A 13,889-nucleotide genomic window follows, 5' to 3' on the forward strand; every position below is an offset into this window, starting at 1 on the left:
ATTAATTGGATTATATTCACAGAAAGTATAAAACATATTGCATGTGTCCATTTACTTTTAATGGACACATGTAATATGTTTTTTTTCTTTACACTGAGTAAAAAAGCACTTTTTGACTGTTTAATTTATGCAATGGTAAAAAAAAAAAAAAGAGGAAAAAATGTGAATGCGCTAATTTCTTCATTATATTCGATTTCGGCTTCGGCCATTTCGGTGCTTCCCTGGTGATATAAAATCCAGAATTCGAGAACAAACATATGGTTTTGAGACCAGTTAGGTATAGATTGTTTGGCAATGATGAAAGAAGTAATTTCTTTCAGGTATCAGTTTTTACAACAACTCTGGCAGGAACATTTTACTGCACTGTGAGTACTTTTACTGTCATACTGTAAGTACATGTTGCTGATAATACTCACATACTTTTACTGAAGGAAGGTTTGAATGCAGGACTTTTACTCGCAGTGGAGTATTTTCACAGAGTGGTATTAGTACTTTTACTGCAGTAAAGGCAGTTTACAGTGAGAATAAGCAGTAAAGTGTACAAACCTGCTTCAGGCTTGAAAACAGCGTCCAGTAGTTTGCGTTGTCCACAAAGTTCCTCCTCGTTCTCCACTTTAGACATTTTTACTGATTCACAGCAGCTTTTCCTCCAGACTGTTTCCAGCTAGCAAGCTAAGCTAACTGCATTAGCTTCGTAGGACAGCGGGAGATAATTCAGATGTTAAACATGTTCAGATAAAGGGAACAGCACAGAGTCTATTCAGACAGCTCTATCTGGACATTTGGACATTTGGGCTCCGTGAAAAATACAGTTTGGTCTCTATGGAAGCTGCTCCGACTGTGAGGCCGAGCTCCGGCTCCGGCTACTTCCTGCTAACAAGCTAACTTCCTTTAGCATTCTTGGCTAACAGGAGATGAGTCTGAGGTGAAACATCCCGAAAGTTTAAACAGAGTCCACTTAAACACGTTGATCCTCACATGCAGGCTCTGCTGCTGAACTCTGGCTGCATCTCACGGTAACGGAAAAGTTAGCATGTTAGCCACCGGAAGTACACTTGCTTCACTTCTGTGCTGAGCTTCAAAATAAAAAATGACCAAAAGGTACAACTACCTAGATTCTTAAGTAAACGTAGAAAAACGACAAAGTAAAGTAAAAGCATAATGTACACTATATTAATGTATGTACACATATACAGACAACTCTAAGTATAGTTAAGACATATTCTCATGTACACTGTTATTTCAGACCTTTTATCATATACAACAACAAACAACAGGGTCAGCGTTTATTGGTTTATTGGTCATTATACAGCACAATATAATTAGGAGGGGGTTTATATTAAAATATGGTAACTTATAAAATCAATTTTTGAGTTTGCATCTGAGGTTAATGTTAACAGCAGCAACTAGATGACAACATGATCATCCTCACAATAAACAGTCTGACATTTGGGAAACAGAGTCCATCCTGACTGCATTTGTGCACCAAGCAGCATCGATGTAGTCCACCTCCTCTTGCCGGAGTCTTGTGCTGACAGCTCAGAACGTGGACCACCTCCCGAGTGCTTGATCTGGGACTTTACTGTAATGACAATGTAAATTATAAAATGCTTTATAATACAAATTATGAGAAAATCTTAAGTCATTGTGCACTGATGAGAAAAAACTTTCATGCCCTGTTTCAGCAGTCAAAAGAGAACCTACATTAAACCACAGACTGTATTTAAAAAGGATTAAACAAGCGAATAGCACAGCACAGTACTGTGTTTGTACAGTACCACGGTTATAGTTACGGTAAACATACAGAACAAGTTTAACAGAGAAGGAAATGTTCCTAACACAATATAGAGGGCACAATGGCCTTCAACAAAATAAGTACCATGTGGTATGAGAATTATGACTAAAACATTGACTAAAATTAAATAAACAGAGGTCCGCTGACAAAATCTTGATTAAAACAAAGCAAAACAAAAGGACTGTAGTGAAAAGGAAGTGCAGTGTGATCTTCAGAAATGCCTCCGTGCTGCTTCTCATCAGCTCTTCCTCCTCACAACACCTTCTCATGCTCCTTCTGACTCTCTAAGCATTCTGGGAAACACAATTTTTAAATGTAGGCTCATGTTTATTTAAATATAAATATAAAAGAAATAGGTTGATAAAAGTAAACTACATACACTTTAGATGGAGAAGAGTCCAGTGGGCCGACAGATGTAGCCTTGAGTGCAGTGCAAAGAAAATGGAGAGAAAATCCAGATGGAACTTAAATGTTTACTGATCACCTGACCGCGGTAAATGTAGAATAAGAATCATCTTTGGCGATAAGGTCCTACACGTAGACAAACATACAGTTGACATAAACGTAAAAAAATATATCAATATGAAATAAACAGACGCAAGTTATTAAGAGCTGTTAATTATCCAGCTACAAGGTCAAACAACTCAGTTGTCCCTGAAGTCTGAATAGCACAGAGAACATAGATGCTTCGACTCTTCACATATTCAGTGCCACCTCATCTGAGTCCAAGGTTTACATTAATTATTAAAATAATGTGTGTGACTGCTATTAAATCACTGAACTCAAACCTGTCTATATTTGGAACAGGTTTCTCTGTGGGATAGGCCTTTACAACCCAAAACCCTCGCTCATCAAAGATGTAAAACAGGCTACTATAAAATATTTAATTTCAAGCATTGTGATTTTTACTTTTAAAAAGTATATATGTATAAGGCTATTGGATTACATGTCAATAATGAATCATTTGATTTAGTTTGAGAGACTGTGCATCTAGGCCAACATCACGTTCAGAGAGAGAGAGACCCGTTTCAAAGTAGTCACCTTAGAAAGGAAGAAAGCCGACGGAAAATTGCTTCGATTTTTTGGACACTTATGGACTAAAGTAATATTAATAATCAAGGAATGGACACATGCCTGACTTTATTACAGCTTCAAATTTATGGAGTCACCAGTTCTTTTTACCATACTGTTAAATGAATTATACTTTGGCGCTCATTAATTTCCATAAATAAACTGATCAAATGAATTGTGGAGAATCTAACTGGAGTAAAATGTGCCCATAATCACCATTCAAAATATTTATATTTATATGTGCAATCAAAGCAGCCTTAAACTAGCTCAAGAAGGCGCTCTGTGGGCTTCAAAAGGTTTTATAGACCCAAAGAACTTAAAAACAGATCCGGCATCTAATTCAGATATTTTTAAACGAATGAAAACATGTTTTGTTTGTGTATATCTTCACATAAAATAAGCTACTGACCTCACAAACAAAACTAATAACTGCTAGACACATATTTCAACAGATAAATGCAACCTTAAATAAATAAGAGGCAGAAACTAATGAACCAATAATTATTGAACTTATAACCATGTGATACCAGATGATGCAGCGGATGTCTGTGACGTCACAGGGATGAAAGCTAAACGCGCCTTATGTAACACTCGCCCTCAGAAACAGCGAGCTGCAGCACACAGCTCTCCTCTCCCTTCCAAACACTAGCTACCCTCCAGGCAGTCAGTGGACATAAAGTTGTTCCTGTGATGTAGAGACAGAGCTCAGTTAAAACTTTATGGATACAGATTAATAACTCACCGCTCTGAAACTCTCGCTACAGTCCGTGTTGCCGAGCCGGTCGGCAACACGTACGGCTGAACCCGAGCTGTTTACCGGCTTCTCGCTGACCCGCCCTTCTCTGCTTCTGATTGGCTAGTAGTCCTTAACTAGGAACTGAGCATGTGCAACTCCCAACAAAGATCATGTAGAGACAAGATGCATCACTCCATAGCTAAAACGAAGCCTTCAACACAGGCTGAAAAGAGGAGCTGCAGCAATGTGCAGCATGAGCATTTTATTAAATGAACCTGTTCTGGTACAACCCCTAAATAAGATTTTGAACCTAAAAATGAGCAGAATACCACCTCTTTAACTTAGTAAACACAGGAAACCACTATGTGGATAAACTTTGATATTTACCAGTGAGATCAACTTCAAGCACTGAGAAGCAACTGAGAAGTCTGCAAAGTCAAAGAGTGATTGATTATTATTAATCATCTGAAGACATGTAGATATTGTACCTGGGTTGATAGATTTCCTAATTAAGTAGGAAAAGTTGCTCAGCAGCAGCAGATCCACAAATATTCTGAGGGGATGTGAGATTTAGCGTTCCATTTATGTTTCATCTTATTACAAGCTATGGTTCATTCCTTTTGTTGATCCATTTTCACATTTTGTTTGCCATTCAAATATTTTGAACACCCTTTATAAGTGATTATGGTTAAAACAACAAAAAATCTTTTTAGAAAAATCCTTGAAACATGTCTTTGGAGTTGAACACCAGGACCTACATGTCCCAAATTATTTAACATGCTGCTGAAAAGCAGTTTGGAGTCATACTTTGAAGACATCCACACTTCATTTCTTCATATAAACAAGGATAAAGAAGCAAGAATGTTGTTAGTTCAGGGTTTATTTCCTCTGCATCCAAATCAGCATGTCAACTCAAAACATTTTATAAGGTCAGAAACATAAATGTACATTTAAAAATTTGTTCTGTCCTTTGTTTCTGAGTTCAGAGTCATGTGCTGTGACTTCCATCTCCTGGGATATGAGAGTATCTGGTCTGTTGAGAATGTGGACACTTGCTTTCCCTTAGAGTCGTTTCTGAGTCCCGGTGGGTTTTATGAACCAGAAGAATGTGAAGAAAGGATGTTTGGGAGAGACTCCATCACAGCTTATTTCATGACACAAAGAGAAAATATTAATTCTTCATACAAGAAAAGAAATTAAATGTTCAGAATCTGTGTCACACAACATGGCTAAATCAAAGACATCAGCTGTCCAGCTGTGTGAAATCAAAGTTTGTCTCAAGAGTTTTGATCTGACCGAAATAACACAAATACAGTATGAGCAGGTTAAGAATCAACTACTCATGTTTTACACATGAGATCAATTCAATTAGAAATAAACTGTTGCAAAAGTCAAGTCATTTCATTTATAAATCACATTTATGGGCTGAAACGATTCATCCATTAAATCGATAAAATGCATCGACGCAAATTCTTTGCATCATCATAAAGCAGCTGTCTGGTTGTTGGTCTGATGTTTGCTGTATGACACACTATGAATTTCCGAAAGGACTAATAAATATCTATCACCTATAAACGTGCACAGCTGATCCCGTTACGGGAGGCGCGCCTTAAACAACGTATGGATGAATCGTTGAAATAATCTATAGAAGCTTTGAATACTAAATCATTGTTAGCTGCAGCCCTAAAGTTGACCATGGTGATTTACATGTGACATAAAATACTTTTAGACTATTTAAATCAATGAATACAAGAAATACCAAAAAGCACCCTGGAAACATTCAAAAAACAGAATTTAAGTGATAACGTGGCTCCATCTTGCCCTCAGTACTTCAGTCCTGCTGGAAGGAATCGGCTCAAAAAGCATCTCTGATGCTTCATTTACTTCCAGTGTTCTCACCAGCACATTCGTGCGATTTAAGATGGTCGAGCTGAGTGAATGTTTTATCACAAACTCTGCAACTAATTGGTTTCTTCCCCGTGTGGACTCTCATGTGTGACGACAAATTGCTTCTTTGACTGAATCTTTTTTTACACACCGAGCAGCCGAAAGGTTTTTCTCCTGTATGAACTCTCAAGTGTTTGGTCAAATCTGCGCTTTGGGCAAATGTTTTGCCACAGACAGAACAGCTGAAGAGTTTTTCCCCTGTGTGGTATCTCATGTGTGTGGACAAATTGCTCTTTCGAAGGAAACGTTTTTTACAAATGGAGCAGCTGAAAGGTTTTTCTCCTGAATGAACTTTTAGGTGTTTGGTCAAACCTGAGCTTAGTGTGAATCTTCTACCACAGACAGAACAACAAAAAGGTTTCTCCCCTGTGTGGATTCTCATATGATTCAAACATGTACATCTCCATTTAAATGATTTTTTACAAACTGTACAACTAAATGGTTTCTCCCCTGCGCGGACTTTCATGTGCCTCGCAACATATTCTTTAAACTTAATAGTTTTTTCACAAACTGAGCAGCTGGAATGTTTTTGTTCTGAATGAAGCCTCATATGATCCATTAAGGAGCTCTTGCAGAGGAATCTTTTACCACAATCTGAGCAACTAAATGGATTCTCTGCTGTTTCGAGTTCATTGTGTTCCTGCAGATGTTCTTTGTGGCCAAAGCTTGTAGCACATTCAGAGGAGCAAAGTGATGTTTTTCCTGTATTACATTCCACATCACTTACAGCTACTTCATTGTTTTGCAGAGGGTTTGAACCTGACTGACATTTCTTGATCTCCTCCCAATCAAAACTATCATCAGTCTCAGGTTCAGAGGAGTCTGAACTATCTGGTCGTAAATGTCTATCTGGATCTGAGTTCCTGGATGGTTCTTGTCCCCCACAGTCCTCTCCATCAGCTTCTGCTTCCATCTGTTCAGTTAGTCTTTGATGAAGCTGTGAGGACTGAGGTTTCTCTTCATCGTCTTCTTCGCTCTTCACAGGGACAGGAGTGAATGTGAACTTGGTGATATCAGCCTCCTCCAGCCCTCGAAGCTGCTCTCCGTCCTGACTCGTCCAGAGTTCCTCCTGTTCCTCTTTAATGTGTGGGGGCTCTGGCGGGTCCTCCTGGTCCAGACTGGGGCTCCACTCCTCCTTAATATGTGGGGGCTCCGGTGGGTCCTCCTGGTCCAGACTGGGCCTCAACTCCTTTATTATGTGCAGAGGCTCAGGTGGGTCCTCCCGGTCCAGACTGGGCCTCCACGCCTGCTGCTCAGAGGGAACCGCTGCTTCACTCACCAACAGCAGCTGGACGTCTGTGGAGAAAAATGAAATACATACACGTTTTAGAAAACTAACTTCTTTGTTAACATTTAAACCCCCGACAGCACTACTTTCTGAGACTTCAAGCTGCCCTCTAATACTCAACTAAACCATCAAGTCAGACCAAGTTTTCATTGGCCAGTTAGTCACAGAAAACCACAGTGATTTACAGCAGATCTGACCAGGACTTTGGGGACAACCAGCTTTTGTGCTTGCTTACGCTTGAAAACAGGGTTGGTCTAAAAGAGGTTTAAGAGAAAGCAGTCACCAATCAGTCAGGATTTAGAGCATCATAGCAAAGAGACAGCACTACTGAAAATTACAATTGACCTAATTGCATCAGACTTAGGCCTTTTCTCTGTACTGGTTTAATTAGATTTTAGTTCCATTCACCATCACATCCCTATTAACAAAGACTGGAACATTTAATTGGCAGATCAGATAAGAGATTTATATATTAGAATCCCCATAAGCACCAGCATAAGCATTGCTTACTCTTCCTTGAGTCCATTAATCATACGTTCATATCAAAATATCAACTATTAAATAACTTTGTACAAAACTGCTCTAGGCTACAGTTTACTGTACGGGTGTGTGTTTAAGGAGACAGCAGCAGAGTTTTCCTGTTGTCCCCCCTGTTATGGTAACATTGTGTCGCAGCACATTTGCTGATTTCAGATGGACGTAAAAAGAAAACCTTCTGATTCCACTAACTCATCTACGTGCACAATTCAAATTTCAGTGTGTGATGTGTGGGTGTGATTGGAGGAGGTGACACCCTTATAGTCAAGTTGAGGACTAGGGTTACCCTTAAGGTTAACATAACCTTTGTGTTTTTTACCATCAATCTGAATTCAGGGGGCATAAAGTGAAAATAGAAGACATTTTATTGGGCTTTAATTTTGTGACCATACATCAAATCTCCAATACTGACTGAGGGATGCTCTATGGTGGTCTGCTATTTCTGGGGAGTGAAATGAGTTGGTGGAAACTGCAGGTTTTCTTTTTAGAAAGACATGGATGAGCGAGTTTGGTGTGGAGAATCTGACTGGCTTGACAGAGTCCTGATCTCAACCCAAAGAACACCTCTGGGATGAATTAGAGCATTAGAATCTTAGTGGGCGATACACTCTTACTCGTGAGACCAAGCCACCCGAATTAAATCAGTTTTAAATTAATGAAATCTAAATCAACTGTTCAATTCACACGTTTTCATCACCGCCATCCTTATCAATGAACTTGCATTACTTCCATTTATAGAAAACAGCGACGCTACGAACACAAGATGATGTTATAGAAAATGATTCACTGCTGCAGATTAAACTATCCATCAGGATACAAAGGAGTTAAAATGACCTTAAACATTTGGAGCAGTAAAATGCAGCGGGAATATTATTATATATATATCCAGAAACATCAGATATAACAGAGAAACTCTGACAGGAACATTTTACTGCACTGTGAGTACTTTTACTGTCATACTGTAAGTAATAATAATCTTTATTTGTAGAGCACTTTTCAAAAACAAGTTACAAAGTGCTTTAACAAGTGTAAAGACAATAATACAAAAACAATACAAGATAAAAGCATGAAAACATTAAAAAGACTAAAATACAGATAAATATAAAATTAGTAAAATACAATAAAATAAAAGGGATAAAATAAAGTCAAATAAGATCGGGAAAAGCTCTCCTATAAAAGTATGTTTTAAGAAGGGACTTAAAAGAGTTCACTGACTCAGCCGACCTGATTTCCTCGGGCAGGCTGTTCCAGAGCCTCGGGGCCCTGACAGCAAACGCTCTGTCCCCTTTAGTTTTCAGTCGAGACTCTGGAACAGACAACAGACCTCTGCCCGAGGATCTCAAGGTACGTGCTGGTGCGTATGGGACTAAAAGGTCAGAAATATAACAAGGCGAGAGGCCATGAAGAGCTTTAAAAGTGATCAATAGAATTTTAAAGTCAATTCTAAAACATACTGGGAGCCAGTGTAATGAAGCTAAAATAGGAGTAATGTGGTCATATTTCTTTGTTCTGGTTAAAAGCCTGGCAGCTGAGTTCTGGACAGTCTGGAGTCGATCAATAGATTTTTGGGTTAAACAGGTGAAAAGGCTGTTGCAATAATCCAGGCGTGATGAGATGAAGGCGTGTAAAATGGTCTCGGTGTCCTTAAAAGTTAACATAGATATGCTATATTTCTAAGTTGATAAAAACATGATTGAACAAGCTTTGTGGTGTGCTGCTCGAAATTTAAATTACTATCAAACCAAACACCAAGGTTCTTTGCCACAGGCTTAATGTGATTTACTAGGGAACCAGCAGATGGCAGTATTTGATTTGCCATCTGCTGAGACCCGATGACCAGGATTTCTGTTTTGTCTGAGTTCAGCTGGAGGAAATTATTTAACATCCATTTTTTAACTTCACAAAGGCAGTTGTTAAGTGAGCTCAGCATTCCAGGGTCTGTGGATCCGACGGGCAAGTATATTTGTGTGTCATCAGCATAAATATGAAAAGAAATGCCATGTTTATGGATAATATGTCCAAGGGGAAGCAGATACAAGGAAAACAAATTGGTCATTGGTGACTTTAAGCAGGGCAGTCTCAGTGCTGTGGTACTTCCTAAAACCAGACTGAAACCTTTCAAATAATTTGTTATTTTCCAGTACAGTGAGCAGCTGTTTGGACACAATTCTTTCTAGAATCTTTGCAATAAAAGGCAGTTTTGAAATTGGTCTAAAATTATGTGGGAGGGAGGGATCTAAACCAGGTTTCTTTAAAAGTGGGTTCACGCAAGCCGTTTTAAAATAATCAGGGACACAACCAGTAGATAGGGAGCTGTTGAAAACAGAGATCAAATGGGGCCCAACAGAATCCATTACTTTCAGTAAAAATTTTGTAGGCATTATATCAAGTGGGCTGGAGGACACTCTCATTTGTGATACTGTTTTTAAAAGCTCAGACAAGTCGATGGGATAAAACTGGTTAAAACTCTCTTGTTGCTGGTGAGGAACCTCTGAGTAAGAGGCCACGGGGGTAATAGAGGCTCTAATTGACACCACCTTATTGGTAAAATAAGATAAAAACAATTCACAGTCATCATTACTTCCAGCTGAGGCACAAGGAGGGGTTGGGTTTACCAGCTGATCCACAGTCTTAAACAGAAACCTGGGATTGTGTTTATGTGTAGTAATGAGTTCAGAAAAATAGTGTGTTCTCGCATCCTTAACCATTTTATTGTAGTTAATTAATAAATCCTTCAGACTGAGGTAATGGACTTGGAGACTGGACTTTTTCCATCTGCGCTCTGCTTTCCTGCATTCCCTTATTAGGCTGCGAATGCTGTCATTTATCCAGAGTTGCTTACTAGCTTTAGACGTAGGCCTAACCTTTAGAGGAGCAGTAATATTTAGTGACGACAAGCAGATATGATTGAAGTGATCGACCAGATTGTTGGTGTTGGAATCAGACAGGTGTTGGCTTTGGCTCTGAAAGACTGCGCAAAACTTTGAAACACTTTGTTCATTAAAGATGCGAGAACACACGGAGCTTGGTGAGGCGGCATGAGTAACAGGCGAATCGCAGCTAAAAACAATACATCTGTGGTCAGATATGGTCATGTCCACCAATTCCACCGAGGAAATGCTGACACCCAGGGTAAAAACCAAGTCCAGTGTATGACCACGGTTATGTGTTTGCCCTTTGACATGTTGTTTGAAGTTAAAAGAAGTGGCCATATTTAAAAAGTCAGTTGCATTAACATTGTTGGGGTCATCAACATGAAAATTAAAATCGCCACAAAGAACAATTCTGTCATACTGTAAGTACATGTTGCTGATAATACTCGCATACTTTTTAAGGAAGGTTTGAATGCAGGACTTTTACTGGCAGTGGAGTATTTTCACAGAGTGGTATTAGTACTTTTACTGCAGTAAAGGCAGTTTCCAGTGAGAATAAGCAGTAAAGTGCACAAACCTGCTCTGTGTAACCGGACTTCAGGCTTGAAAACAGCGTCCAGTAGTTTGCGTTGTCCACAAAGTTCCTCCTCGTACTCTGCTATCGTTCTTTCAAACAGCTCAAATATCTCTTCAGCAGCCGCACTTAGTCGCTGCTGGACAAAAGCTCTCAGCGTTTGGACTTTAGACATGTTTACAGCAGCTTTTCCTCCACGTTAAACTGACGTTACGTTCGGGCTCCGTCTATTTCCAGCTAGCAAGCTAAGCTAACTGCATTAGCTTCGTAGGACAGCGGGAGATAATTCAGATGTTAAACATGTTCAGATAAAGGGAACAGCACAGAGTCTATTCAGACAGCTCTATCTGGACATTTGGACATTTGGGCTCCGTGAAAAACACAGTTTGGTCTCTATGGAAGCTGCTCCGACTGTGAGGCCGAGCTCCGGCTCCGGCTACTTCCTGCTGACAAGCTAACTTCCTTTAGCATTCTTGGCTAACAGGAGATGAGTCTGAGGTGAAACATCCCGAAAGTTTAAACAGAGTCCACTTAAACACGTTTATCCTCACATGCAGGCTCTGCTGCTGAACTCCGGCTGCATCTTAACGACCGCTGTTTGTTCGAAATGAGCCGATTTATCTTTCATGATTCTGCATATGTGCAGCTTCCTGACACGTAAGTTAGCATGTGCCACAGGAAGTACAACCATTTCCGGTACCACCTTTTGCAGAATTTCAAAATAAACTACTTTTACTAACCAGTACCTTTGCTTGAGATACTATTGAAGTACAACACTAATTGTTATGGATGACTGTAATAATAAGTTTTTACATGGTTGAAACAGGACTGAGGTAAATAAAATTAAAATTAATAAATTGCCAACAATAAAGACATCAACAATATTGATAAAACAGATGAGACATGTTGAAATTAAACAGAGTGGTGGTGGCATTAATAAAAGGCTTCATACAGATAAGTATTGGGACGTGTTTAAAAGATGTCACTGAAATGTGTTCACATACTTGGCCAATAAATCTGATTCTGATATCAGGTAAATACAGTCAACTCTAACAGCCTCTTCTATCCTGCTGAACAAATGTCTGATACATTTCTATAAAAGAAAAATCATTGAGAAACATTACAGTTTTAAATTATAGTACAAAACAAAACTCAATAAAGTTGTTGCATTTATATTATTCTGTTTAGTAGTATTAGAAAACATGTTCAAACCCCAACAGCTATGCAGCTGATCCCTACTTGGGTCTCCCTGACTAAGTTACCCCCAACGTTACATGAGCTCTCCACCAAATCAGACTCATTCACATTGTGGCAGGACAGCCACTGGACATGCAGCGTGCCAACTCTTCATACGAAGGACAACAGCAAATACAAATACAGAACATTTAACGTCAGTTTAGCAAAAATCCAATACAGTTTCAGTTTATCGAGTATTTCTAAAGCCTCTTTTTTATTTTTATTTCGGTGAATGACAATGTTTCTTCACAACATTCACACTAGTTTTCTTTATTTCGTTCGTTTTCGATAACGATAATCTTGATACACACTTTCTTTCTATAAAGAAGCAGTTTTTGTTAGTTCAGGGTTTATTTCCTTTGCATCCAAATAAGCATGTCAACTTACAGGTGAAACTCAAAAAATTTGCATATCGTGCAAAAGTTCATTTATTTCAGTAATTCAACTTAAAAGGTGAAACTAATATTATATAGACTCATTACATGCAAAGTGAGATATTTCAAGCCTTTATTTTATATAATTTTGATGATTATTGTGTGCAGTTTATGAAACCCCAAATTCAAAATCTCAGAAAATTTGAATATTGTGAAAAGGTTCAGTATTGTAGGCTCAAAGTTTCCCACTCTAATCAGCTAATTAATCCAAAACACCTGCAAAGTGTTCCTGAGCCTTTAATTGGTCGCTCAGTCTGGTTCAGTGGAAGAAGACTGCTGACCTGACAGTTGTGCAGAAAACCATCATTGACACAAAGAAGGAACGCCTCAAAAGGTAATTGTAAAAGAAGTTGGATGTTCTCAAAATGCTGTATCAAGGCACATTAATACTTTACTTTTGCATCTCATTTGGAAACCAAGGTCCCAGAGTCTGGAGGAAGAATGGAGAGGTACACAATCCAAGATGCTTGAAGTCCAGTGTGAAGTTTCCACAGTCTGTGTTGGTTTGGGGAGCCATGTCCTCTGCTGGTGTTGGTCCACTGTGCTTTATTAAGTCCAGAGTCAGCGCAGCCGTCTACCAGGACATTTTAGAGCACTTTATGCTTCCTTCAGCAGACGAGCTTTATGGAGATGCTGACTTCATTTTCCAGCAGGACTTGGCACCTGCCCACACTGCCAAAAGTACCAAAACCTGGTTCAATAACCATGAGATTACTGTGCTTGATTGGCCAGCAAACTGGCCTGACCTGAACCCCAGAGAGAATCTATGGGGCATTTCCAAGAGAAAGATGAAAGACATGAGAGCGAACAATGCAGAAGAGCTGAAGGCCGCTATTGAAGCATCCTGGTCTTCCATAACACCTCAGCAGTGCCACAGGCTGATAGCATCCATGCCACGCCGCATTGAGGCAGTAATTCATGCAAAAGGGGCCCAAACCAAGTACTGAGTACATACGCATGATTATACTTTTCAGAGGGTTGACATTTCTGTATTTAAAATCTATATTTTTTTTTTTTTTTTTTTTTTTTTTAAATTGATTTCCTGTGATTTTCTGAGATTTTGAATTTGGGGTTTTCATAAGCTGCATGCAATAATCATTGAAATTATATCAAATAAAGGCTTGAAATATCTCACTTTGCATGCAATGAGTCTATATAATATATTAGTTTCACCTTTTAAGTTGAATTACTGAAATAAATGAACTTTTGCACGATATGCTAATTTTTCAAGTTTCACCTGTATGGTAAATGACATTAATGTACAGGGGTTGGACAATGAAACTGAGACGCCTCTCATTTTAGTGTGGGAGGTTTCATGGCTAAATTGGACCAGCCTGGTGGCCAATCTTCATTAATTGCACATTGAACCAATAAGAGCAGACTGTGAAGGTCCAATTA

The 13,889-nt window shown here is 39.0% G+C and overlaps 1 protein-coding gene and 1 pseudogene across 1 annotated transcript; both read right to left on the reverse strand.

The window, feature by feature from the left end:
- The window catches only part of LOC119887775, an 878,746-nt pseudogene that overhangs the window by 640,522 nt on the left and 224,335 nt on the right, over positions 1 to 13,889 (reverse strand).
- LOC119905667 (zinc finger protein OZF-like) lies at positions 4,465 to 11,489 on the reverse strand. Its single transcript, XM_038722950.1, has 2 exons — positions 10,825 to 11,489; positions 4,465 to 6,845 (listed from the first exon to the last, which is right to left on the reverse strand). Exons 1-2 carry the CDS (start codon positions 10,994 to 10,996, stop codon positions 5,479 to 5,481), a joined length of 1,539 nt encoding a protein of 512 aa, XP_038578878.1. The 5' UTR covers positions 10,997 to 11,489; the 3' UTR covers positions 4,465 to 5,478.

The sequence above is a fragment of the Micropterus salmoides genome, unplaced genomic scaffold (genome assembly GCF_014851395.1).
Source record: "Micropterus salmoides isolate LMB-PRFRI ecotype aquatic unplaced genomic scaffold, ASM1485139v1 Ms_hic_scaffold_1, whole genome shotgun sequence".
In the NCBI taxonomy this organism is placed as follows: domain Eukaryota; kingdom Metazoa; phylum Chordata; class Actinopteri; order Centrarchiformes; family Centrarchidae; genus Micropterus; species Micropterus salmoides.